Source organism: Gnatocerus cornutus, chromosome 6, assembly GCF_029298725.1.
Source record: "Gnatocerus cornutus isolate USDA-ARS CGAHR chromosome 6, icGnaCorn1.1, whole genome shotgun sequence".
NCBI lineage: Eukaryota > Metazoa > Arthropoda > Insecta > Coleoptera > Tenebrionidae > Gnatocerus > Gnatocerus cornutus.
In genome coordinates, this window is record NC_142238.1 from 7,568,299 (window position 1) to 7,596,138 (window position 27,840).

Consider the following 27,840-nt stretch of genomic DNA (forward strand, 5'->3'; position numbering starts at 1 on the left):
TACGGCTGTCGTTATTCAGGTGGAATATCCCGAATTGTGACTACATCAAATCCTGTAAAGGTCGACATTTCATTTTCAATTATCGTTTCAAGCGTCCTCGTAGATTGCGAAAATCATAATTTACTCGTGCTTGAAATGCAATGGGAAATGGCGCGTAAGTTTGGTTGCTATCGTGTTAATTAAAATCTTAAGAACAAACCTGAAATTTATTTTTGATGGGCTAATGCGACAACCCCTATTTGAATTATAAAGTTATGAGATAGATGCACTTATGAAATGTAGATTCTGTTCATTATGCACATATTTTATGCTAAAAGTTTTATTTTCTCGTAAAACTAGCAAAACGAGAAGCTCTTTTATCAGGACGCGAAGGACGTAAAATTTTCATTATTCCTGTATGTTGCTCTAAATAATCACGCATAGTTTTTATATCGTCACACTGAAAATTTGAAATTGTTTGAATTTTGATTAAAACCTTTATTAGAGTCTTCATGTTTTGATTATAATTATGAAATATAAATCCTGCTGTTCCAATTTTTTAGACAAAAATTAAATTGGAACTCCAACTATTCTATTGCCACAAAATGATTAAGAATCGTTTGAGTTCAATATGACTGGAACTCGCCATCATGGTAGTAAATCAAAAGCGACGCTTTTTTCTCGCCTTTTTTACAGAATCCCGAAATGAAATTACGGAAGAGAAAACTATACAACACAATTTAAACCCTGCTTGGATAGCACAGTTTCACTGTCGCGTACTACGAATTAATTAGCTGTATGAGCGTCATCTTAATTGAAGTTTCAATTTGATGTTAAAGCGACATTTATTATTCAATCTTAACACCGCAATATTATCTGAGGTTGTGATAAATTATTATTTTCAGAAACATGATTGCTCGCTCTTTGAAACTTTTCCCATCGATCTCTAACAAACACAAAAATATTTATTTACGCTATAAATTCGACTTTTAATGTTTCGCTCTAGTTTGACTGTGATAAATGAGATGTCAGCTCATACTCTCCGAAAACCGATCGAGAACAAACGGAAACAAACAAATTTTTTGAATTCTTTCTGCTAATACTATTAAAGCTCAACAGAGCACATATTTCCAACTTAAAATGTAAGTACTTAATTGAAATATAAATGAAATCTGAACATGCCTCTAAGCCTTAATTTAATGAAAATCATGCCAAGCAAGTGTCAGTTTATTTTATGATTGACGTGTTGTTTCAGTTTCAAAGTTTGTATTGAACTATAAAACATTCATTTTGTAAACTTTAAATTGGAATTGTGAAACGCTGGAAATTTTACTGCTGATAAATTAATTCATAAATAAAAATAATAAAAGTTCTATTTCAATATTCCAGCTATTGGGACAATTCTGTTTTACACTTCAATTCTTTAATAAAACTGACTGATTTTAGTGGAAGCAATAAACATTTTTATAATTATAATTTTTACTTATAGATTTAAAGCTGCCAAAAAACAAATTTACAAAAAAAATGGTGGATGCGCCGGGCAAAAAAAAAAATCTCTAATATTATGTATTTTGAAATTGTTTTTTGAATGCAATTTAAAAACTAATATAACGTTATTTACGTGTTTATCTCCACTTTTTCGTTTCATTACATTATTCTTGTTGCCTTTAGGCGTTGATTTAAGCCTGATGTGAATTTACAGTTTCATACAGCTCTATAATGACATCTCATATAAAGCAGGTCAAAATTTTAAAGCTTTCTCCCTTTTCCGTAGATTTCCTTCCAAATGAATAATTTATATAACGAGCATATCTGCACTGACCTCTTTTAATCTCGCCGACTTCGCTCATGTTAAATCGAAAAGTCGCTGCTAGGTGTGAAATGATGAATGTATGCAAATCTGGTCGCATTTCTTTTTTTCTTTATCAAGATTACGGTTTCTCCGCAATTCCATTGTTCTTCATACCGCAATCATTAAATATAAGAACCTCATTACGTCGATACCCAGTGCTCTTATAAGATCTACAAGAAATCGGCGTGGTCGCCGGGGATTAGTCCTGAAAATACCGTAATGTGGCGTTGTTTTTGTCGAGATTTGGCCGATCGCCAGTGGCGGCGTCGTACTGGTACAACCAGGCGCCGGAACGACAAAATCAATAAGATGCGGTCTCAGCCACGGCGGTGCGCTCTCTAGACTCCTAGAATACTAATTGTATCACGGTACAAAAGAACAAAAAATGGCGATTAGAAGAGCACTGAAAAGCGAACTACACAATGAAACGTAAGAAAAACGTCCGTGGGAGTGACGGTGGGTTTTTTCTATAAGGGTGTAATTCAATCTTGATCCTGGGAAAAAGTACAATGAGGGAAGAACGGTAGAAATTGCTATTCTATAAGTCTGTTCTTACAAGGAAAAGGATGATACGTGAAAAAGTATTAGTTAAATGAGAGGCTATTGATTTTGTTACTCGTTATGATCGCCCAAATTGGCCCTTTAGGGCACCAAGGTCAACAAACTAACATAATTCTCTGCAATGCGACTCTAATTTAAGTTGGATAACTCTCGGCTATAGTTACGTACATTATCCAGGAAAGCTAACAGGACTCGCATTTCTGGATCAAGGTTGGATTTACAATAGGTGCGAACACAACGCCAGCAGTCATTAAATCAAAATTACAGCTGGATCTGTGATACCATAAGTTGCTATTTTGCTGATTTTACTTTGTTGCACTGATTTTTATGCAGTCAGTTTTTTCTACCTCATTTTGGCTTAGCATTAAAAATAAAGAACAAATATAATACAAAAAAAAACAATATAAATTAAAGCATTTTGTTACACAAAAAAATATACAAAATTGCTGTTTTTTTTTTAATTTTCCATCATTTTTAATGCAGATTTTATTGTTGATTTGTGACTGCTTGCAAAAATACGGAACTTAATCTACAGACAATAATAATAATTTTTTGGCCGTGTTAAAATCAAAAAAAATATTTTGCTTGGTTTAAGTTAGGTACTGTAATTTGAAACATGTCTTGAAAATGGGTTTACTTATCAAAATTATTTAAACCTTTTGCGATTTAATCATATGTTTATTTATTTGTTTTAAAACTAATTGTAATTTAAAATGACATATACACAGCTAAAGTAAACAATTGTTTCTCATTCACTGAAATTACCTCTGACCACCGCTTTATTCCAGTCTAGTTGGTAAACTGAAACGAAAGCCTCCAATATGAAATAACTTAACTTGGGACATTTTGCTTTCTCCTTAATTTGCTCCATGATGTATGAAGAGGTCCAGGTGGGCGCTTCGAAACGTGGTTCAATTTAATCTCTATTAATACCATACAGTCCGTTATTATTAGATGTCACCCACACAAACAAGACTGTTTGTTTTTGCTTTGTGACAAAACATTGACTAGATAATAAGCTCTTTTACTACGCTAATAAATAATCTGGTCTTGGCTTGCATGTTAAAAGCCACACATTATGCCGCTACACAACGATTTATCATCGTACGTTGAATGGAAATTCTCCCGGGATTGCTCACCAAATGTGCACGAAAAGTTTGATTTCCTCATAAAACAGAGTGCGTGATGTGTGTGTTTCTCAGATATTAAAACATTTTTGGACGTATAATCAGTGCGAATAAACTAACAACTAAACTAAAGTTGAGAAAGTTATTAACCCTCTCAGAATATGGTTGTTCTTTGGTTTAGCTTTATCGCTTCTGATGCGGAAACGCGAGTCAGCACTTTAAAATTATGATGTCAGTCTTGTTTACAAATCCCATATTTTACCCGTTGTAAGAAGTGGTCAAATATTTTAGCTGCACATACCAACGCTTGATCTTGAATGAGCTTAATTAAACCTCATACATGACGCTGATAATAAGGTAAAGCTTATTTACCTGACAGCTTCAAGTAGTGTGCTTCCCACCAAAAGTCGTTATGCAATTTCCTGTTAATCAACAAACAGGTAACCGACTGGCAAACTTACCTACTTCTTCCGAGAGAAATTCCCAAGCGCTTGACGAATTATGGGAGATAATGTAGACAAAACAAAAAGTTTCATTGTTTTTGCGAGTAATGCTGTAAAGCTAAATTGCGTTATACTCTAGTTTATTTTCGTTTCCATTTTAATGGACAAAGCGATATGAACTTTATTTTGACGGCTTTTTGTTGACTTTACGTTTTGATGATTCCTTTGTGTGGGATGTACCTAACACTTTATTTCCATCAAGTGACAAATTAAAATTCATATTCTAACAGTCACTTTACATAAATTAACGATTCAGCGTTTGATTTCATTTGAGGTTTATGGCATATGCGCCATAAATGGAAATGGAGAGAGGTCAAGACCACATACCACAAATTATAAGCACCTGTTTTCACCTCAAACTACATATTTTCTTACATAGAAACGTAAAAATATTAGCTATTACTCATCCGAATTTCCACCGACAAGCTTTTATCGCTGAATTTAACCCAGAAACTAATGACTGGGAGTTACCATTATTGATGACGGTCCACATTGGATAACGATAACGTCAAAAGATATCAGATAGGTTACCCAAACAGAAAGGAAGTTTATTAATATGGCTTCCGGGTCATTATGTGAAATTCGAACATAAAGACGCTTCGGCGATGTAATTCCGAACGTCATGAAATCTTATAAAAGCTTGAGGTCTATTAAATTCGTCCAACAAATGTTTTCATTTTGTTGCAGAAAGCGGAGCTAACAAAAAGAGTGCGCCAAATTCTAATAACAACACAATTGGACGCTTTAATTAACTGCATTAACGTGACTCAATTATCTCTCGCAAGACAAAAATTAAGTAAAACACACTCAGCCTGCTTTCAGTTTTTCTTTGTTATTTTTTCCTCCACGCAGATTCAGGGCGTCCCGTTTCACAAACAATTTGTCATTGTGATTATCATTTTTTTGGGTTTGCTGGAAAGCTCCCAACTTGCAGCGCCGTGAAGAGTTTTCCTAAAATTACGCTACCTTTTGTTCGCTGCTTCGAAGGAAAATCCTAAATGAAAAGAAAAACAAATGCATCTGCCACAAACAGTGAGCTTTTTTGTACATGGATGAAAGAGTCATAATATATGCATGAAATTTTTAAATTTAATGTAGTTTGTGGTTAACGGCTGAAGCGACTGCGACTTATACAAGGCGAACTGAAGTGTGGTTAATATAATTTGCATCTGAATGCAATGCTGAAGCCTGGAAATAACGCGGACTTGCCTTAAGACTGTCGAATTTTCCAAAGTAATCCAAGTGTAACGATCTTTATTCAAGCGCATTGTTGTACCTTCTTAGTGAAGCATTCGAAGCTTTCCGTAAATGGAAACGTTACGTTGTTCAATGAGTCGGATGGAATTTTTGAAGCTACATTCAAGGCGAAACACTAACGAGCTTTAAGGTAATTCATTAACTTGTTGCTTCTTTATATTCATTAAAATGTAAAAATGTTAATGCTGTTTTAGTTTAAATTGTTATTAATAAGACCTAGAGACAGAGTGAAACATTTAGTGGTATTAATACTTGTATTGTGCTTCTATTTCCTGAAAGCGCCAAATTGTGTTAAATTTAGTTCTGCCATCAATCACCGTAATTACACATAATGTATGTGCCCATTGTCAGCAACATGAATAAGTTATATGCTCTTTAGCCCGGTGGGCCAGGGCTATTGCAGTCCGAAGTTGCTCGTATAAGTTAATACAGACTTCACTAATGACAGCTAAATAGTCTCATGTGTGGCAAATTCCACATTTTATTAAGATTTCGTAAATTACCAACTAAACATTCGAAGCAAAGACATTTATTTGTTATTAGGAAGCTAAAAATGCAACATTAATTAGCACAAACTTGCGAAAAATCAATACCAAACTTGAATACTTTGCAAAGAGTAAAACCCCGAAATTGACAAACTTTCGATTATTTGCACAAATGAATTTCTGTTTCCATGTTGATAACACTTAATTACTCCACTGACGCTTTCAATCGTCCAATTTTGTTGTCTCTTATTGCGTAGTATTCGCGCATGACACTCCGATTTTTTAATAAAAAACTGATGGATTAGTTAAAAAACATTCTAAATTGATGTAATATGGAAATTGGGTTTTATAATCTGCCTAAATAAGCAAAGTGCTTTGGCCTCAAAGAGAGCGAGCAGACGAGTGAAATTAAATCGATTAACATGGAGCGGCAACTGGTACATTGCCAAAGGCTGAGTGGAGGTGTAGGACCGGATTTTTGCCGGATTGACACACGCCACTTCAAAATGGTCTGACTCTGAGACGACATTGAAAAAATCGACGCAAAATCGCGTTTTATTTTTTAAATAGCACTGTCTAGAGTCTAGAATTTTGGATAAATTTTATTTTCGACCGCTCTAATTAATCATGTGTTTCTAATTTTGCATTCTTGCGGTTGTTAGGCCTGAATTCACCGAATTAGAGCCAGAGTTTACTCAAGATTATTGAATTTCTTTTTTATAAAAATAAAGAAACCCTCCCGAATCCCGGTTCTCACTTCATGAAGCGCTGAATTTCATGTTGAAACGAGAATAAGAATGAGATTTTCCCTGCATACTGATGAAAGCTTTTAATATAGATCCAAACGAAAGCACGAAATGAAGATTTTATATTCCATATTTGTATACAGAGCTCACTTCCATCAGTAACGTAATTACACCAAGTTCGAATTTATTTTAGGGGAATCTATTTCTATAAATTATTTTTATATGCTGAGGGTGATATAAAATAAATCGTCTTGGTCAGTAGTTTTGGATCGGTAAACTGCCACTTATACCAGCCTAGAATAATTTATCTAGCGAGCAATCGATGGCAATTGCATCCGAGTTTAAAATACGATTTCTCTTTCCTGTTCTATTTTTAATGAGGAGCACAATAAAATTCGGGGTGATGATTGTGTAAACTAGAGTTGCGTGCAAAGCCTTTTCTACCCTAACAAGTCCTTGCTTGAGAGAGGTCCCTTACCTCTCCACAGCTAAAAAGGTTTTGCATCGAAAATGAAACGAACGTACGCCAGGTTTTCCACACAAAGATACCATTAAGTTCTATTGCTATGATTGATGGCTTTTCTTACTAACGCATATGAAAAATAAAATGTAAATATAACATGAAAGACTATTACTCATCCGATTCCATGATACATTGAAATGTTTATTTTTAGAAAGAAAATTATTTTGCGAATTCAAAAATGGATTCATTACTGTGGCTGTGTTCCAAATATGGAGTTACGCAAAGAGAGAACTTGGGGCCATTGTTAACGATGGCAGGACAAGAGAAGAACATAAATTTATTTGATGGAAATTGAAATACGACAAGGTTCAATGATTTATGACAGAGTCATTAGAATTTTTATATGTAGATATACATTAGACATGCGGCCTACACTGATATCATAGAGGTGTTTAGGTGGGTATCGTAAAACATTAACTTGTAAACAATAGACCGAGCTATAAATTACATGACCAATATTATGTGTCTGGAGTTTTATTAGACATATTAGTTAGTCTAAGAGCGTTATAATTACAATTATTACTGGTGAAGGTTTTTAATGAATATAGTTATATCAATTAACATTAACAAGTAGACATATATCAAGTGCAGACAATAAAAATTAGGTAATAGGTCTGACATTTACAATAAATTTATTATATCCAACACCTTTATTTAATTATTTCTCGGGTATTTTTGTTTCTTGGGAAAACTAGTAACAGGAACAGAGAGTTAAATCTGGATCATCAAACGAGGAATTTGAAAACACGATTCTTGTGCACGTTTCGAATTATTTACATAATTAAATGTTCTGGCAAGAACTGTAGAGGATACGTGCAGATTCCAATCTTTGCGAAGCTTACCACAAAAAACGTGGTTTGACTTAAGAGAAAACAGAAAAATGTAGAGTCGTCAAAATGATTTGAGACTTTTGGAAAAAGTATTATTCTTCAACTCCAATTCTAAAAAATTTTTGCTTTTGTCTCTTTCACTGATGATAATTATAAATAGAAAACAATCTGGTTTAATGAGAAGAATTTTAATTACAAACGATAAAAGCTTTTTAATTAGACTGGATAGGTTTTCACCAGTTTTCACTCATAATTTTAAAAAGCTCAGAAAATGATGTAAACGATTTGCATAATTGATAATTTGTACCGTTTTCTTGGTAATGTCTTTATTTATCCTCGCTTTAGCAAAGTGTTGTTGAAAGTTGTGTGTTTGATTATTTTTTATCCACTTAGTTTTGCTGGAGTTTGGAATTTAAAGTCTGTCGAAATCTCCACCGGCTTAGGGTGTTAAAAAATAAATACTGAAGACGCTATACGATGTGCTGTTTATCGATTCTCTGAGACAGCTTTAAATAATTCAGTATCCAGTTACGACGTATCACACACGCTTCGTTATAATTCTTCCGAAGCCTTAAAGGACTCGGTTAAAGATCTAAGAGGATTAAGTAATAAGCGATGAAGTTAGGAATGAAGCGCGTAAAGTAGCGAACGAGGAAGTTAATACTTACGTTTCCCCTCCTTATCCGCAATAATACGGATTCCCCTTACCCCATTTCGAGATTTTCAACACTACTCTCACGCTAAATTTTGTATTTTCATGAATATGTAAACTTGAATGAAAGATTTCAGTATGTTTTTTTTGTTTGAAACAGTCTCCAGATACGTTTTTGTACCACACCCTGTTTCATGAAATTTAGTGTTCATTCAAACGTTAAAACGATAACGCTACCGACGACAAAACGATGCTTCCGACGTGGTGCTGCCACCCACTGATTTTTGTTTGGATAACTTTATGGGACCGTAAATTCTCGGCAATATTGATATAGTTGTGTTATGGTGTGTTTTTCGTCGTTGTTGTCGGAGGTAGCAGAGTTTGCGGAATTTATCTCCTTTTGTAAACATGTGTTATTATTCAGGCCGGTTGTAGCATCATATGCCTTCAGGATAACCACTAGATAAAACAAATAATAGCAGATAAATATTTACTCACTTTTGTGAAGTATTGGAGACCGCCCACATTGAAAATTAACAGGTGGCAAAAGAGGCTTCGAGTATCTAGAAATATGTAAATGAAATAAAAAAGTCTAGCCCGAAAAAGACACTTCTCATGCCCTAAATTTACCACAGAATTTCTTGCATAAAACAGAATTTTATCATGTTCAAGTGGGTGCTTAATACGTTTTTCTCCAAAATCGCGATCAACAACCATTGTCCTTTCGTTCCGTAAATCAAGCGAAAACTTTCTCTTTGCAATCACTGGTATTTCCATCAAAATTGCGTAGTCACGTGAAGAATATCACGGAAAGTGGGCGAGATAATACAATTATTTTATATTATTATTACAAATTAATGTCAGCAATAACGTGTAACTTATATGTCCGTGACTCAGTATTTTCGATCCTATTTACATTTTGCTTTTAATAAGCTACCCACACGCATCTTTTATTCTCGTTAAGTAACAATGAACAATCCATGATTGATTACGATAGAAGCATTTTTTAATTAAATTTGTGTATAATTAAAATGGCTTGACGGCAAATCTAATTAATTTTGACACAGATGCTATCAACGGTAATAATTTTAATACAGACGAACACAAGCTTTGACATTTTAGAACTGCCTCCCTCATTACCGTCAATTTACTTGTTTTAATTTCCACCATTCTGCACCAATTTATGTTTTACGCCAGCAGCCAATCCACGCCAGTAGATATTTCATTTCTGTTTTGGTCTCGCGGTTCTCATCAGAATCAGTTTTGACGAGTTTTTAATCTCAGTTCTGGAAGCGAATTTTTTATCAGTTGCTGTCAATATTGATCGACGCCAAGAAATGAATTTCTTTTCTCGAGAAAATATAACAGTCGATTCTGTATGTAAATGTATTTTAACCAAAAGAGAATCATTATTATTGTTCGTTATGCATTTATGATAATCAAGCCATAAGAATCAAGACACGACAATAACATGAAAATGTCTTGTCAATGAGATAATTTCCTTCGTGTTTATTTATGGTAATTCAAATTAACATATTTCTGTAATAATAACACTAAATAAAAATTGCTAATTTATCGCGATTGCTCGGGTTATTCGCCCACAACAAAGTACTTATTATGGCAATAAAAAATTAATGAGACGTGCATTTTCTAAATTATATTAATGAATGACAATTACGTTTTAGATGCAAATTGGTAATACGAGTGTTGTTATTTTGTTACTAATTGAGATTTCCGCAATAATTCAATTAGCCTCATTAGTTTATATTTAAACATATGTGATAAATGTTCTGGCTGTTACCTGGTTAATACTTTAAAATTAGTGGTAAGGTCTTAATTAGTCAAAATTGATATAGAGGCTCTTATTGTCCTATTTTCGATTATACAGTACCGTTCTAATTTACAGATAATGACGTTTTTGACACATGTTGCAGTATGTAAATCATACAAATACATACTCCTAATAGGCCACACCGCAGAGGTTATGACAGATTCATTTACGTTACCCCAAATTTATTTTAAGACATTATTTTACGTAGTGTCTAATATTAAAACAGTACGAATTTTATGCTTATTTATATGATGCACTATATTTACGTTGTCTTTGACTTAGTTCCAAAATCTTCAACTTATATTTATCTGTTTGATCATACTTAATCGCTTGTTATGCTGAAGCAAAGAAAATAAACGTGTTCACAAACCTATCAACGTCAATTTTTTCAATTAGCTATGTTTCTGAAACTCGCTGTTTTTAAGCAAAAAATGGCAGAAACATGAAAAGTACAGGAAATACAGCCAGCCAGTTTCAAATTTAAAGATAATCCAAGCTTGGGAGAGAGCCAGATTACCAAAGATGGCTTAAAAGTTTAATTGAGAATAATCCAAAATGTTATAGAGACGTTCCAAAACATTTGTAGACTTTTTCTCTCTAACAATGCAAACCAGTACAACAACAAAAAATTAGAACATCTTTCTTATATTTCTAAACAAAATTGTCCTAAAAACATACGACAAAGTGAGACTAGTGGCAAAGAAATCCTTTGAAATCGCCGTATAAAATGTGGCCAGACAAAAGGAATGTAACTTTACCATTCTTCAACCAGACGACGTCGTTCATTACTTTGATGTTTTTCTTAAACCAACATTTTTATCCGAAAACTTGTTTAATCCAGGTCTATAAAACGTTTCGAACTTGAAACTTGTCTGGCGAAATATACAATGTAATAATTGCTCTTCTTTGAAACTCAAACTTGTTAAGGGGATTCCAGCAGTATTTTGCTTATGAGAATTGCAATGTAAACTTATAACAAAATATGTATCTCGAAAACCAAGCGAAGTGACGGTCATAAATTTATATCTGTTTCGGAATTTTCAGTGCTCCCTCCATATCTGCGAAACTACGACACATAGAAAGATGCCATTGTTTTTCTAGCACTTTTTCTAACAAGAATCTAGTGTTACATATCCCGTATGTAAAAATTCAATTTTTTTTTTAATTTGTAAAGTAAAAAGTAGAAAACATCTAAAAAAGCAAGCTAGGTTTTTGTTTTTACCTATTTTTTATGATGTCACTCAAATATGAGTCTTATTATGGGTTGTTATAATTTTTATTCCACGGTCCCCTACGAAAATTTTATCTTTTATCGTTTGCACAGATATACCCTGTAATCATATTGCAAAAACAAGGGTGACTAGAGGCATTAAAACTGATCGTTCTTCTTGCATGCAAATTCCAAACATGCATGCAACTCAATTATATTTGCGTATGTTAGATAACAAGCTAAGTATCAATCATCTATTGTTCAACTTACGTTCAACTGTAAAATTAATGCAATGTAACGGTTATACAACTCTAATTCAGCCTCACATTTATCTATAACAGATGAAAGATGTTAATAAAAGTCGGACAGTTTGTCCATTAATTGCCAATTACCTCCGTGCTCTATCATCAATTAGGATCTTCAACAAAATTGTTGATTGTTATCCATTAATGGGCTGCTTTTCATAGTGGTGGACATCGAATAAATTCCAGAAGTTGAAACAGCGAAGCGCATTACTAATACGATTACCCATTCATTTCCTTGGAACGATGTCTGGGGCTACATTTGTATAATTAAAATCCAACGCTGAAAACTGAAAAACATTACCACTGAAATTATGATTCATGCATCCCCGGCCAAGAGTGCCTCCAATATTCGTTTCGGTAATTCCCGGAACATTTTCTCTGCATATGTGGGCTGAGCAAATGGATGCAATAAATAAACGCAGTGCTACAAAGTCGTAATTACGAAGGCTATGTTCTGTAGGGAATCAGGAAATGTCCTGCGATTTCTGCAACTCTGCGTTTTTTCAACAGACAGACGTGGGTGTAATATGAATGGACTCACATCATCGTTCTATTAAAGGCAGGTAAATGACTACTGGTTTTGTTCTAAAATGTAGGCCACAATGGGAGACGATTAAAATTGCATTTCGCTACCACACACTACTTTCGATGTATATTAATGCGTCTACAGTAGTTATATTTTTCTCTAATAACGTAACTGTTTGTCTCGATGTCTGTGTTGGGCAAATTAACAATCGATCAGTAACCCACATAGTAAAGGCGGGACAAGAAGTGAGAGCCCTTGCTAATTGAATAAATTACCATATGACCTTATCATCACAATACGCTGAAAGTTTATATCAAATTGATCTCTCACTTCACCCATAAAAATTACAAATGAGGTTCCTTACTTGTTATGGTTCATTAATTAACAATGTCGTGGGATTAACGTCAACCTTTTTTTGACAGGAGCGCCATTTACTTCAATATTAATTTTACCTCTTCTAGGTCAATAGCACTATATTACATGTTTTCTTTTGTGGACTTAAAAAATTTAGGTTAACAGGAGCGTTGCTGAATGCCGCAGCTGGTTCATTTTTACTTTCTTGGGGATTTCGATTGGCTGTAACAAGAGGATTAAAAAGGATATAACTCAGAAATATATAATAATAATAATAATCAGTTATTAAACTATTTATAGGTATAATTTTGTAAAATTTAGGTTTGGTTTTTAGAGATGTTAAATTTAATCTTTAATTCATATTAAATATTTACGGCTATGTTAAACTGATTTAAAACTATTTTGTAGGTAAATCAAATATCAAAACCACAAAACCACCAGTTTGTAAAATAATAAAAAGCGAAGAAATCTTTTTTTCTAGTTTACTACTAATAACACAGGTCTACAAAAAAAATTTTTTTGTTTGGTGCCGCTAATTCTATGTGAGAATTTGGTTAATTAGCCCGCAAGATTTCGTGCGAAGCTGTCAAAATCGTGAAGCGACGTTCAGGTTTGTATCGATCAAACATAACCTAAACAATGTATTTTTTCAGACTTAATGTCATTATAATCAATTAGTTTGTTTTTTTAATTAATACTATTAATATGTCGTCGTCGAGAAGGTGTTGAATAAATAATCCAAATACATTTTGTTACATTTGTGGTGAATATGTAGTGAAAAAGTTCAGAAAACCTATAACAGATGCAGTGAAGAAGACATACGTTGATTACTTTAATATTTAGATGAAGGCTCTGAACAAACCGTGGGTTCCACGTAAACGTAATCATTTGAAGTATAGTGTGCCGATGATTTGGACAGAACCAAAAAATCATATTGATGACTGTTATTTTTGTGTTGTACAATTACATGGTATAAACAAAAGAAAAATGACATATCCTGAATTACCATCTGCTAAAAGACCTCGACTGTGTTCAGAACCTGTAAAATAATGTGTAATTAAATGTAATCAAATGTTTTAAAGTAAATGTTCTTTGGTTTTTTAATAAATTAATTAAATGCTTTTTAATTTATTTACCCTTATGAAATCTCGAAAACTACACGTAGGATTAAAAAAGTAAGTATCAAGTTTTTATCAGGGTACTGAATATGATTGAAATCAGTTTTACTTTTAGCGGCACCAAAATCATTGTAGACCTGTGTAATAAATGTCAGCGTTTATAACGGGCATAAAGATATAAATATTTATTATAATTAAAATTGTTCGAAAATTTTTATAATCATAGCCCCAAGCATTTTCATAAAAGGCTTCCAAGCTGATTTAAATTATCGAATTAATAGCGTTTAAACAATAGATTTTCTTATTTGTTTTTTGTCTCTGTTTACTAACTTTTAGCCTATAGACTCAGAAACATGTGAATCTGTGGACGGACTACAAACTTTGATCGACATCACAGTTTTTTATTAAAGTTTGTATTACATATTATGAAATCCAGTTCATCAGTCATATCACACGTTTTCAGTTACTGTGAAAAGTTCAATTCAGTATTTGATGGCAATTTTTGCTTCATATTAGTTCTGGAACGAACTCGCCAAAACTATAGAATTCTAGGTTCTAGAATAGATTTTATGAATTTTCACATCAACAAACTATTACATCAACAGAAAAGCTGATTGATCAGTGATAACAACTCACCTTCTTGCACTTTTCATTGCAACTCGCAATTGCAGCTGTTCTCAGATTAGCCACGCACATGTTAATATTTAAGGGAAACTCGCCCTAAACTTGTGAGAAACTAAAAATAATTATCATGATCGACTCAAATGTCTTTATTTATTACTTAGTCTAACTTATGCTATACAATTATAAAAATGTATGCTAAAAATCGTAGCACTCACAAACTTAGAAAACTTTTTCATAGTATATTGTACAAACTAACTACTCCTACACAATTCGATATGTACATACTTAACAAGATCGCACAAACAACAAAACTTAATTGAAATATTTTTTAGACAAGTTTTAAATTATAGATAGCGTGGATTATAAACAAGTCTTTGAGCTTTAAAGCTGTGAATTGACTTCTTTTAATTACAGGTAAACCATATTAATTTTACATCAAAGTGATGACCCAAAAGGAAATTTTCTAAAACTTCATGAACACTATAATTAGATACCTTTTGAAATATTTATTTTCCAATACTTGATAAAAAAATTAAAAAATGTATCGGTAGAAAACGCTTCAGTTGTATTAAGGGCTTACTCAAAGTAGTTGCTTTTGTAATGACTTATATTTCACTTCGGTGTTAAAAATTTGTAATGGTTGCTACATTCAAACGGTAAACGCAATTCATATATTATATGAGTTAGTTTATTTGTATAATTTTAGATTTGTCGAACCTGACGATGTATTGGCAGATTCTTTAAAAATTCTGTGGTTTGCTCGTTTACACCCGGTTCTTAACTCCAAATGGACGACTTTCTTTGTATATTTTAACATCGCTCAGTTTCTTGTCTATCTAGTTTTGGCAATAAAAGGAATTTTGACTTCTTACAAAACCGACGTATTTTTTATGGCAGATTGTGTACAAACTTGCATTTTAATTATACATGTAAGTATATGTAAAATCATTACACACAAAACGATAAATCGACTTTGCAGACAATTATTAAATTGATTGTTCTCCACAACCAAAAAACACTTCTTCTGAGCTTACTAGAGAAACAATCAAAATTTTGGAAAATTACAGATGTTGCTGATCAAGCTTTATACATCGAATGTTCAAACATTTTTAGCACAGCCAGAAAGATGATCCGAATTTTCTTCATACAAACAATGTTTGCTGGAATTTGTTTTGATTTGCAACCATTCACGACAGGATTTTTACCCAGTCAGTGCTATGTACCAAAAGGATGGTTTTATTACTTAGCAGTGGCTATGTGGTACATGTCTTATGTAATTGTTGCATCGGTTCCAGGAACTGATTGCTTGTTTTGTTCTCTTGGAAGTGCACTCATCGTTCAGTTTAAATTGTTGGCTTATAAATTTAGAAAAATGAAGATGTCCTCTACTAATAAACACAACGAAAAAATGTGGAAGGAGTTACAAATGTTGGTCGACTATCATAATTTTTTGTTAGAGTTAGTACTTTTTAAAAAATTATTTTTCTGTTTATTTCTAGTTGTCATTATAGTTTCTGTGCAGAGTTGAATGTCGCCTTTAGAGGTCTTTTTTTGCTTCAGTTCGGAATAACCATCGCTTCATCTTCTGTTTCGGTCTTAATTTTTATGCAACCGTAAGTAAAGTTATACATCTGTCCATCTGCCTCCTCTTTATAGTAGTTCTAGAGGCATCTGGATGTACAGAATAAAATTCTTACTATATTTTACCGCTCTTATTATTGAAATGGGATTTTACTGCGTTCCTGTGGAAGTAGCAAAAAATACTGTAAGTACTTTTACTTACTTAAACAAAATACTTTGGTAGTTAAAAGTACATTTTGATGGCATTTTTTAATTCATGTTTTAGGCACTGACAATTGACCACGCGGTTTACGAATCCGACTGGTATACCAACGCCAAACAGTTTAAAAATTCTTTAACAATCATAATGAAAAGAGCCCAAAAACCGATAACTTTTAATGGATACGGCTTGGTTGATATAAATCTTCAAACTTTTCTTTCGGTATAATTTGTGTTAAAAATTAATTTCTTTTGATGACTTGTATTTTTTAGATTTGTAAAACCGTGTTCAGCTTCTACACTTATTTAAATTCTATGCAGAAGTTGACTGATAATAGTATATTGTGACAGTTAGTCACAGAAGTGTAAAATCAGCACGTGTTATGTACTATACTTTTCCGACGATCACGTCTGCTTGGTTGTCTCATACCATCAAATACAAATGAAAAATGTCTTTTTGTCGACAGATGAAAAGAACACGCTCAAAATAATTTCTCAAAAAAATGTGACAGTAGACTACTAGATTTTTTGAATCGCGGTTCGCCCGCACGGATTCGTGAACTTCCATAGCCAGCGGCAGGTCAGCGCCATTGCGATTTTTTACGTCGAAGGCTTGGTTTAAGTACTTTTCACACGTTCACGTGACTACTTTTCAGTTGAGGTGTGCAAAGTCTAATTTTCAGTCATAGAAAGCCATGCGAATTTAAACATTTTACATTGTGGTCGTCGGAAAATAAATATGGTGGTGTCTTTTCTTTTAGCAGATATGTTGGTATTCACGTTTTGGAATCAAATTTTTGAAAATGTAGTTTCAATAATAAAAAAACCAAATAGTTGTATAGATTATAGAGATAATAAATATAAGCATCTCACTGGTAAATTGTGTACGCTTATCGAAAAACAGTAGATTTTTTTTATACGAGACGGTAAAGCCACTTTTCGGCCAAATAACAAATACTACTTTTTCTCCAAACGGTTAATTCAGTTCCACGACCGACAATGACTGAACGCAAATTGAACTATACAGGGTCCAGCAACACTTGTGTCCACCCTCAAAATCGTCTTTAATTATAAAGATAAAATTTTGGAAATTTGCATACGCTCATAGTTGACAAGGCTTTAGAAGCTGACGCAAAAATTTGTTTTTATCACTGATAGTTTTGGCGTCGCGACGCTTTAAAAATGTAATTTTTAGTTAATTGTGAGGGTTTGTGATATCAAACCCTAATTTAATTTTTTTTCAATATAAGTGTGTTAAAAATATCTCAGCTGTTATTTTAGATGCAATGCAAATTGTCTTCAAAATTTGAGAAAAAAATGCGGTTTTATCAAGTTAGTTTCTAATTTTATTACGTCAAAATTGGAAACTACGTTCACACCCATCTGTCAACAACTTGTGTCACAAATGACATCTATCCTTTGGCTCGCTTTAGATTGTAACAAAAGTCTTAGTTGGTGAAAATGTCGCTTTGTCGATGTTAATTAACGATTTCTGGTGTCCATAAAGTGCAACATGCCCATGTTAATCAAAATTAATCTTTATGAGAGTGAACGAAGTGACTTGTGAAATTTTGGTGTAAACCTAGTTTGCCACTACGCCGTCATAATTTTGAAAACTAACTTGATAAAACAGCGTTTTTTTCGCATATTTTAAACACAATTTGCATTAGATTTAAAATACAAACTCAGATATTTGTATGACAGTTATGTTAAAAAAAAAATTTAATTTGCGAATATTTCCGCAAAAACTCAAAAATCGATAAAAATTATATTTCTTAGGCGTCACGACACCAACCAAACCGTGATAAAAAACAAATTTTTGCGTCAACTTCTAGAGCTTTGTCAACTATGAGCGTATGCAAATTTCCAAAATTTTATCTTTAAAATTAAAGACGATTTTAGGGGTGGACACAAGTGTTGCCGGACCCTGTATACCTACATGGATAGCTATGCATGTAGTTGTCATCTGTGAAAAATATTAATTTCAAAGAGTTTCAAAGTTAAGATCGTGCAAGTCCCATACAAAAAGCAGCAAAAGTGTTTCCATGTCAACTAGCGCTTTTTATTACTTATAACAAAATTGCCTACTTTACTGTCTAAAAACGACTAAAAAATAGTGACTTTTTGTGACGTTTGGAGAAAAATTTAATTTTACAAAGAAATCAAAGAAATACAAAATGCTTGTATTTCTTTATGGCAAGAAATGTTCTGTCAAAATCTAAGATAATTTTTGTAGGGACAAAAACGTAAGTATAAAGTTTTGAACACTTCGAAGACTGTAAAATTTGACGACACAAAAACTTCATCGATCAAAATAAAGCTCTTTTTGGAAATTTTATCCTTGTCCTTTTATATTATTGCCCCTAAACACTCTTAAAAGTGTGATTGAAGAATCAAAGAAAAATCTGTTTAAAAAAGTTTAAAAAAAATAAAGAATACAAAAAATTTTAGATATTAAAATAATAATTCTAAAACATAAAATATTCAGATTAAGAATTTATAAATAAACAGTAGGGGGGGGTGTGTATATTATTAATACGAGTACATTATGAGACCCATTATTCACAATGTTGATATTTTCGTCAGCGAGCGAGTGGGAGCAAATCAATCGAGTAAATAAGAGCCATACATGCGAGTGCAATACTATGCTTTATCTACGACCATTTACTGAAATAAATGTATCAAAAGTATTTTGTGTAGAACTTATAAAATTAACTAAATCATCAAATTAAAATCATTAAATTCTTTGATTGGTTAATTTAATGTTTTCAGAGACCGAAACATGTAATGATTTTTAATTCGGTTTCGTGCGAAATTTTACTATGGTTTATGGTCTATGGTCTAATACTATGTTATTACCATGGATTTTAGTTTATCAGAGTCCATAAATTTCATTACTGGATAGAACCTAATTATGGTCATAACTATTTGTCTGAAAGCGAATATGTTAGAAGAGAATTATTTGAAAGTCGTTAAATAATATAAACCTTTATATTTGAATATAATACAAGAGTTTATCCAAAGCTTCTGTTGGTTGCAATTAAAACTTTAAGTGAACTGACAGCTGTGACAAATACAGCATTTAGAAAGTCAGGCATGCGTTGTTATTGTTGTGACTGACCTTACCTTAGTCCGAGAGTCCAAAGCTTAAGACAAAACTTGACTTTATTTTGTTTTTCTTAAGTAGTCTTAAGTACTTTTTGTTTTTTTTTGTTGTTTTTTTTTAGAGTTTAATTTTAATAATGAATTGTACTTTATGATAAAAATTTTGATGATCCATATTATTGAGAAATTTTATTATCGTAACCAAGTGTACTGCGCTAATGTACTCATAATAGTACATTATGTCCTTAAAAGCAAAAATGAAGCTTTGTGTGCTGAGCCTGTTCGTGTTTGTACTACGTTTGGCAGACATTAACAGGCGAAGCACACAAAGCCATTTTTGCTCCGAATGGCATATACGATTTTTTTTGCAAACGATAGAAAATTAGTCTTATTTATTTAAAAACATTAAATTCATGCAGAATCATAGTGCAATGGAAACATTTCTATGGTTACGGTGGAGCCCAAGCATATAAAGTGCTGTGTTCTGCTTAAGCAAATAAGTGAAATGTGTACCCTGACAATTGAGCTAGATGTGTCACTTTTATGACGTTTGAAAAAAAAGTGTATTTTAAGCTCATTTAAATTACCGAATTAATAGAGTTTAAACATTTTTTTTAAATGTTTATTTTTGTGCACCTGTAAGCTTAATCATTAACAATTTAAACTTTTGCTCTATAAACTCAACCACAAACAATTATCACATCATACTTTTTGTTATAAAGTTTGTAATATTATAAAAACCAGTCCATCAGTTCACCGTTACTGCGAAGAGCTAAATTCGTTTTATTCTTTGCTTAAATTCGGTCTATACATTTATCTGTTCTGCTTCTATTTCATTTTCTTGCAAGTTTGCTCAGAACACAGCGTATTGTTTAAGACTCATTTTTCCAGCGGTAACTGGAAAAACAGAATGAAATTATTCATGTTGTATTTACTTTATTTCTCTTATTTTTGGAACGAGATTTTAATAGATGCTCCGAGTTTAGTTGTAAAAGTGTAAAATCATGATTAATTTATAATAAAAAGTAATCTGATGTTTGCTGTTAAGCTAAAGAAACTGGGGTCGTATTTTACTCAATTCAAATGATGCAGTAAATATTGTTAAAGTTAGGATGGCGTTCTAAATAACAATATAAAACTTAATTAAAGAATTAATATAAATGTATGATAAAAGTACTCACCAACTAAATATGTTTTTTTGCATTTTGTTCTCACACTGTACAAAAAAACCAACATAATATGTACATATTTAACAGGTTCTTACAAATAACAAGACTTAATTGAAATATGTATTAGACAAGTTTCAAATTTTACCTTCAAAGAGGTGGATAGCATGGATTATTAACAAATTCTGCGTTTTTTAACTTTAAAGCTGTGAATTTACTTGTTCTAATTACAGGGAAGCTATATTAATTTTACATCAAAGAGATAACCCAAACTGAAATTTTCTATAACTCTATGAACACTATAATTAGATACCTTTTGTAATATTAATTTTCCAGTGTCTAATAAAAAGTGTATCGTTAGGAAACTGCTTCAGTTGTATTAGGAGCTTGCTCAAAGTAGTTGCTTTCGTAATTACTTGCAATCCACTTCTATCTTAACACAATTTTGCGATGGCTGCTATAGTTAAACCGTAAGCGCTATTCTTGCTACATATTAGTTAGTCTTTTTCTTTTATTTTAGATTTGTTGAACCAGAGGACGCGGTAGCAGATTCTTTAAAAATTCTGTGGTATGCCCGTTTACATCCAGCCCTTAACTCCAAGTTGACTACTTTCTTTGTATATTTCAACATCGCGCAGTGTCTTGTCTATGTGGTTTTGGCAATAAAAGGAATTTTTACCCATAAAACCGATCTAATTTTCGTGGTAGATTGCATACAAACTTGCATTTTGGTGACACATGTAAGTATGGAAAATACATAACAAAACCAGAAAACAAGACTTTGTAGACAATTGTTAAATTTTTTGTTCTCCACAACCAAAAAGCAATTCTTCTGAGCTTACTCGAAAAAAAAACAAAGTTCTGGAAAATTGCAGATGTTGCTGACTACGCTTTATACACCGAATGTTCAAACATTTTTAGCACAGTCAGGAAGTTAGTCCGAATTTTCTTCATACAAATAATGTTAGCAGCGTTTGTTTTTGATTTACAACCATTTACAACAGGAGATTTACCCAGTCAGTGCTATGTACCAGAAGGATGGTACTATTACTTAGCAGTGTCCATGTGGTTCATGTCTTATGTGATGGGTACGTCGATTTCAGGAACTGATTGCTTGTTTTGTTCACTTGGAAGTGCACTCGTCGTTCAATTTAAATTGTTGGCTTACAAATTGAAAAATATGAAGGCATCTTCTGGCAATAAGTATCAACAAAACGTGTGGAATGGGTTACAAACACTAGTCGACTATCATGTTTTTTTATTAAAGTTTGTATCATTTGAGAAATCAATTTTCAGTTTATTACAAATAGATGTTTTAGTTACTGTGCAGAGTTGAACGCCGCTTTCAAAAGTCTTTTTTTGCTTCAGTTTGGAATAACCATCGCTTCATCTTCTGTTTCGGTTTTAATTTTCATGCGACCGTAAGTATGGTAATACATCTGCCCTCTCTTTATAGTTGTTTTAGGGGCAGCTTGGCGCATAGAATAAAATTCTTACTATATTTTGCCGCTCTTATTATTGAAATGGGATTTTACTGCGTTCCTGTGGAAGTAGTAATAAATACTGTAAGTCATTACTTAGTTCAACAAAGCACTTTCGTAGTTGCATTTTACAGCGATATTATTTCATGTTTCAGGCGCAAACAGTAGACGATGCGGTTTACGAATCCGACTGGTACAATATCAATGTGAAAGAGTTCAAAAATTGTTTAACAATGATAATGAGACGAGCCCAAAAACCGATAAGTTTTAATGGATATGGATTGCTCGATATAAATCTTCAAACTTACGTTTGGGTACTGTTTATAAAATGAGTGTTTATTTTTAAAATTTTATTTTTTAGATTTGTAAAACAGTGTTCAGCTTCTACACTTATTTAAATTCTATGCAGAAGTTGGGTGATAAATAAAAATGGTGCCTTTTCTTTCACAGAAACTGTTTGTCGAAATGTTTTGGTAGATTTATAGCGATTCTAATTTAGCAGCATTGTTTTAATGTGTGATTAAAATAAATTGTAGGCTGAAACAGTTGTATAATATCGATAGAAATAAATATAACACCCCACTGTATTAAGTGTGAACAAACCTTAACAATTAAAAGTGACAAAATAACAAAATATGTACCTACTTAAATAATAGAGTGATATTTTAGAAAATTGAAGGATTTGGAGTCTGGTAGAGTTCAATTAATAACAAATTAATTTTATTTGAATTTAAATATTAGTTTGTTGTTATCGTAAAGATTGCCCTCACTCGTTCTTACTTACTTACTCCAACCCCAGAGACCTCATAATAATGTTGTTCATGCTAATTTTAGTGATACGGTGTGATTTCAATCGCGCTCTTGAAAGAGTGATTGTTCGGGCGAAATGCTTTTATTTGCTTATTACTATAATTATCCCCCAAGTCTTACTCCGCTTATGTAGTAACGTTTTTCAGTCAATCCTAAAAAGTTGTAACAAAGCATAGGGATTCAATACAAAATTAAACAAGTTTATTAGATCTAACAGGTACATTAATTTGAACAAATTATTCGGTTTGTAAGTTAATCTAATACAATTTTTTTTTTCGCATTTTTGGTATTTCTTTATGATTCTGTATTTTAATGGTAACCATGATGGCACTGTAACTATTTTCTAGAAATTATTTATAAGTAGTAAGAGGTTTGAATGTATTTTTGGGAGCTAAAAACTATTGTTTGTAACACGCACCTAAAAAGTTTTAGCGAACTCATCTGCTATTCCAGCTACAATCAGTCCGCAGAAACTGTATTTTAGGTACATACTTGTAACAAAAATAGGTATATGTTTATGTATAACAAGGAAAAGAGTGGGGGTTTCATTTAAAGAGTGTAATTTTATCAGAACCGAACGCAAAAAACATTTCGTGTAAACACAATAATTATTATCACATTCGTATAAGGTAGAATATTTTAATCGATAAATAGAAAGTCTTACTGGTCTAAGAGTCTAAAGGATTCAAAAGCAGTTCTAAAGGTCCAAATTGTTTTTTATTTAAACAGCTGTGCAACAAGTAACAATAAACACCTAAAAACGTTTATTTTTTGTTTAGTTTCAATTAACTTTTGGTAATTCGTGTTGTATTTTAACACACATGTTCTTACACGAACTACCGTTTTCTTTCATTATGAGAAAATGCGATTATTTCGTCCCATTGAAAAATAAATAATAATTTGTATGTGGATTATTTCTTCGCTTACTTGGTTGCTAATTTTTGCATAGTACTTAAGTAAGTATAGAAACTAAATATAGTTTTACAAACCTAAAAAGCCATCCATTTCCAAAATTATTTTATCTGTAACAAACTTACCAAAATGTAAGTTCGAAGATTTATATTAACCCACCCGTATCCTGTAAAATTTATTGGTTTTTGAGCTCGCGCTATAGTTAATATTAAAGATTTTTTAAACTTATCTGTAGTCAGCTCGAACCATTTAGACTCATATATTGCGTTATCAAGTTCTTGAGCCTAAAAACTTGTCCATGTACAAATAAAGTTTATTTTACTAGAAGACGTACAGTGTTTGTTACAATTTCGAGCGGAACGCAATAAAATCCCGTTTCAGTCAGAATAGTCAGAAAATATAACAAAGATTTTATCCTGTTACTAAAGTTACTCCTAAAAACAAGTTGAAATACGTCGTCGCAAACAAATGGACAAACATCTTACGGTTGCATGAAGATAAAAACTGACATAGATGAGGATGCAGTGATGCATATTCCAAATAGAAAGAAGAAAATATCGCTGAAAACTGCATTCAATTCTGTAGAATACCTAAAACAACTATAAGTATTTGAATTAAATTATTAAAAATTGCGCACTTTAGCAGTTCGTTATGATAATTGATCAGTTCATGGAAATCATCGTATATGTTCATATTTCTCAATCTATAATCTAGGAGATTAAACTGAACAATGAGAGCACTTCCGAGAGAGCAAAAAAAGCAATCAGTTCCTACAATTGTAAACATTATGATTACTGCTGCGTACATCATTAGTCCAGCTGTGAAGGTAAACCATCCTTCTGGAACGTAACATCCACTGGGCAAATTCCCAGTCAAAAATGGTTGCAAATCAAAAAAAAGTACTACTATTGTTGATGTTATGAAATAAGTTCGAATAAACATCTTAGCAATGCTGTAAACCGTTGTACATTTAGTATAGAGTGCATGATCGGCGATTTTGGTTACTTTCCAAAATCTGGATTTTTTCTCCATCAAGCTTAGCAAAGCTTCTCTCTTGGTATAGAAAACAAATAAATACCCAATTGCCTGTAAATAAATATTTGATGAACTTACATCGAGTTTAGAACACACACTTACATGTATTGTTAACAGACACGATTGTACACATTCTGACATAAAAAATAAGTCGGAATTGTAAGAAACTAAAACTCCTTTTACACCCAATACTGTAATCCAACAACAAATCGCAATGTTACAAAAAACAAAAATTGTGGTCCACTTTGATTTAAAAGTTGGGTGTATACGAACAAACTTGAGCATTTTCAACGCTTCTAATGATATGTCATCTGGCTCAATAAACCTAAAATCGTAATAATTAACAAAGCGGAACATGTTATTTTAACGCGTTCACTTCATCGTCAATACAAGACAAGAATAAATGGAAATAAGAGCGTCTGCCTTACGCCTTTGATACAACAAAAATACTTTCAGTGACCCGTTTTTTTAAATTTTGTAGTTAATTATTTAAAGATAGTGTCCTTTTATAAAGTTGTTTAATTTCCTTTAGGGTCAGCTCTTTGATGTAAAATTAATTCAGTTTACCTGTAATTAAAAAGAGTAAACTCACAGCCTCAAAATGAAAAAGTCATAACTTTCTAAATAATTTATTGTGGTCTGTCTCTGAGGATAAAACTTAATATTTGTCTAATACATATTTCAGTTCAGTTTTTTATGGAAACTTGTGGTTACGAACGTGGTGAATAAGTTCTCTTTTGACATAAAATAGTTTTTCAAACTTTGAAGAGTAATGTGGTCTTAAACTTACTGTAAAGTTAACCACTAGGTGAAGTTATTTGTAGATTTTAATTATGCGGTTTGGCTCTATATACTAGTAAATTTGTGAAGTTTAAAGTTCTTATATGTTTAACATCAATATGTGTAGAAAATGTTTTTCAGTATAAACAGTTTTTGTTTTAAATTATTTAATAACCCGTATTTAATCAATTTATGTAATAAAATTTGCCGTAATAAATTACTTTTTGGAAGAGCTCGAGTACCTACTACATGTGTGAAACAAAATTTTACTATTTTGAAAAAAAAATACGAATGTGTTCTGCAATTTAAACAAACATGTGTGGATGAATAAATATTTAAATGGAAAGCAAATTTTTATTTGAAGAAGGTATGTAAGTAGGTAATACAAAGAATAAAAAATATTGTATCCAAAATAGCGAAAATTTAAAAGAATTTGACATGTATTGTTTTTTAATGATAAAACGATAAATTATAAATGAACACGCACCTATATATTCATTATATCTGGTGAATTTTTTAAGACGCTTCTTCTCGAACACAATACTCCCATAAAGAGTTGTCGGTCGCGAAACGAGGAAACACCTGCAACTTATAATGGCACTGTACTAACAATCAACTATCAACTTAAACTGACATGAAAGAAGTTAATTTCATTCAAATTGTAAAATTTCAAATTTCCCGCTTAAAATTTTTAAGGTTCACTTTTTTCCGAAACTTTAAACTAGGTAATTTGTTGTCGTACGTAGATTTTGACGCCGGATTTAAAATACTCCCAAAATTCTGGTAAAATGAAACCCAATAACGCAAGTCTGCTACAAAAATAAACGAGATGTCAATCTTCAAAATTTTGAGTGAGAAATTTGAAACGTCGCGTTATTATTTGATCTTTTTAAGAAACGCCGCAATAACATTTGATCCTAAAAATAGCTCTAGAATAAAGAATCTCTTAAAGTACAATCCACATTTATCGAACTTTATTTGGAGGTTCTATAGATCAGAGAAAAAAATAAAATTCAAATTTCCCTGTTATTTCCCCACGTTCAGCAATCCGCAGAACACCTGATTCGCTCTGAAATGACTTCCACTGAAATAAAAAAAATTAGACGAATCTACTCTTGGTGGAACCTTGTCACCGGAAGGAAGCCGCTTGAAGCTGTATAAAAACCGGAAATTATGTAAGAAAACTTTACGAATGGATATTTGAGCACACGTTTTAATCAAGTTGTGAGGTGTTAAATTACTAATTTGGATCACAAGGCCGGAAAATGCTCTTTTGGAAGTCTGAGTAAAATTGCGAAAACGAACCGAGTCGTAGCAACACGAAGACTTCCAAAAGCATTTTCAAACGTGTGATCCACACTAATTTTTAGTTCAACAAAATTAAAAAAATCAAAAAAAAAATTCTGATTTGACTTTTACTCTTCAAGGTTGCTTGCCTATTATTAAAGATTCAGGTTCGGTAGAAGTAACTAAATTTAGTAACTTTTATTTTTGAGCTGTGTAACTAAGGTTATAATTTTTCTAGTGTATTGTCTTGTAAAATAGATGACATCCAAATGACAGTTTTTGGATTGTCATTAAAGGTAAATATTTATTTTCCAAACGAAAAAGAAGAAAATCATCAGAGCTCCGAATCAGATTCAAAACTAGTTCATCGATTTCATCTTCTGAATCTATCTGACTTTGTTAGTATTTCAATGACTGGTGGAATATTGTCTACCGCTGCATCTCCCATGAGTGCTGTCCAGTCTTGCCTAATTAATTTTTCGCAGTGTGAAACAAAGTTTTTTCAGCTGTTTGGTGCGCTTTACGAAATTGATTTTAACCATAAATTTCTGACTTTGTTCCTTCCGATCCTGTTTTCTTCCTTTTGAAACTGCTTGTCTTGTAATAGTTGATTCCATCTCGTTATATTGTCAAATTTGAATGACAAATTTATTTGATAGACAATGATGCCAATGTTTAATTCCTAGTTATTTTAGAAATTCAACATAACGACACAAAAGTATCTATTAGTTACTTCTACCGAACGTGAATCGCTAATATGTAACTATGTTGGAAATAAAACATTTTAACTTCTTTTAAAATACTTCAGCAGACTCCTATATTTTATACCAATTGATAGTGTGGCCCCCATTTTAGTGTTACACATTAAGCAGTGTATTGTACTATGCTAAGAAATTTTGGAAAAGTTGGTATTACTTGCAAAGTAATGAAGTAGAGGGGGATGACGCAGTCAAAGTTTTAATTGTTGACATTTTCTGGTTTTCAAAAAGTGGATTGTAAGCG

General features: G+C 32.3%; 3 protein-coding genes across 3 annotated transcripts; 2 read left to right on the forward strand and 1 right to left on the reverse strand.

Moving 5' to 3' along the window:
- The first annotated feature begins 15,119 nt into the window (after window positions 1-15,119).
- Window positions 15,120-17,721, forward strand: LOC148172562 (uncharacterized). Its single transcript, XM_088039781.1, has 11 exons — window positions 15,120-15,139; window positions 15,190-15,412; window positions 15,463-15,941; window positions 15,995-16,096; window positions 16,149-16,248; window positions 16,330-16,485; window positions 16,536-16,606; window positions 16,638-16,773; window positions 16,833-16,884; window positions 16,946-17,137; window positions 17,696-17,721. The coding sequence occupies exons 1-11, from the start codon at window positions 15,120-15,122 to the stop codon at window positions 17,719-17,721; spliced, it is 1,557 nt and encodes a 518-aa protein (XP_087895907.1).
- A 3,262-nt stretch (window positions 17,722-20,983) lies between these two features.
- LOC148172563 (putative odorant receptor 85d) lies at window positions 20,984-22,441 on the forward strand. Its single transcript, XM_088039782.1, has 7 exons — window positions 20,984-21,003; window positions 21,054-21,273; window positions 21,321-21,799; window positions 21,853-21,954; window positions 21,999-22,098; window positions 22,149-22,328; window positions 22,376-22,441. The coding sequence occupies exons 1-7, from the start codon at window positions 20,984-20,986 to the stop codon at window positions 22,439-22,441; spliced, it is 1,167 nt and encodes a 388-aa protein (XP_087895908.1).
- A 184-nt stretch (window positions 22,442-22,625) lies between these two features.
- LOC148172564 (uncharacterized) lies at window positions 22,626-26,875 on the reverse strand. The gene is made up of 4 exons (XM_088039783.1): window positions 24,327-26,875; window positions 24,222-24,240; window positions 24,071-24,170; window positions 22,626-24,020 (listed from the first exon to the last, which is right to left on the reverse strand). The coding sequence occupies exons 1-4, from the start codon at window positions 25,126-25,128 to the stop codon at window positions 23,838-23,840; spliced, it is 1,104 nt and encodes a 367-aa protein (XP_087895909.1). The 5' UTR covers window positions 25,129-26,875; the 3' UTR covers window positions 22,626-23,837.
- Window positions 26,876-27,840: the final 965 nt, after the last annotated feature.

Excerpts from the sequence above, each read along its gene's own strand:
- LOC148172564 (XM_088039783.1), bottom strand. The coding sequence starts at position 25,128 with ATGTTCCGCTTTGTTAATTATTACGATTTTAGGTTTATTGAGCCAGAT. Across the intron at positions 24,021-24,070 it reads TCGAAATTGTAACAAACACT|GCTCAAGAACTTGATAACGC; the intron begins GTACGTCTTCTA and ends ACAAGTTTTTAG.
- LOC148172563 (XM_088039782.1), top strand. The coding sequence starts at position 20,984 with ATGGCTGCTATAGTTAAACC. Across the intron at positions 21,800-21,852 it reads TATCATGTTTTTTTATTAAA|TTACTGTGCAGAGTTGAACG; the intron begins GTTTGTATCATT and ends TAGATGTTTTAG. Across the intron at positions 22,329-22,375 it reads ATCTTCAAACTTACGTTTGG|ATTTGTAAAACAGTGTTCAG; the intron begins GTACTGTTTATA and ends TTTATTTTTTAG.
- LOC148172562 (XM_088039781.1), top strand. The coding sequence starts at position 15,120 with ATGGTTGCTACATTCAAACG. Across the intron at positions 16,249-16,329 it reads TGGAAGTAGCAAAAAATACT|GCACTGACAATTGACCACGC; the intron begins GTAAGTACTTTT and ends TTCATGTTTTAG. Across the intron at positions 16,885-16,945 it reads ACGTCGAAGGCTTGGTTTAA|TCATAGAAAGCCATGCGAAT; the intron begins GTACTTTTCACA and ends TCTAATTTTCAG.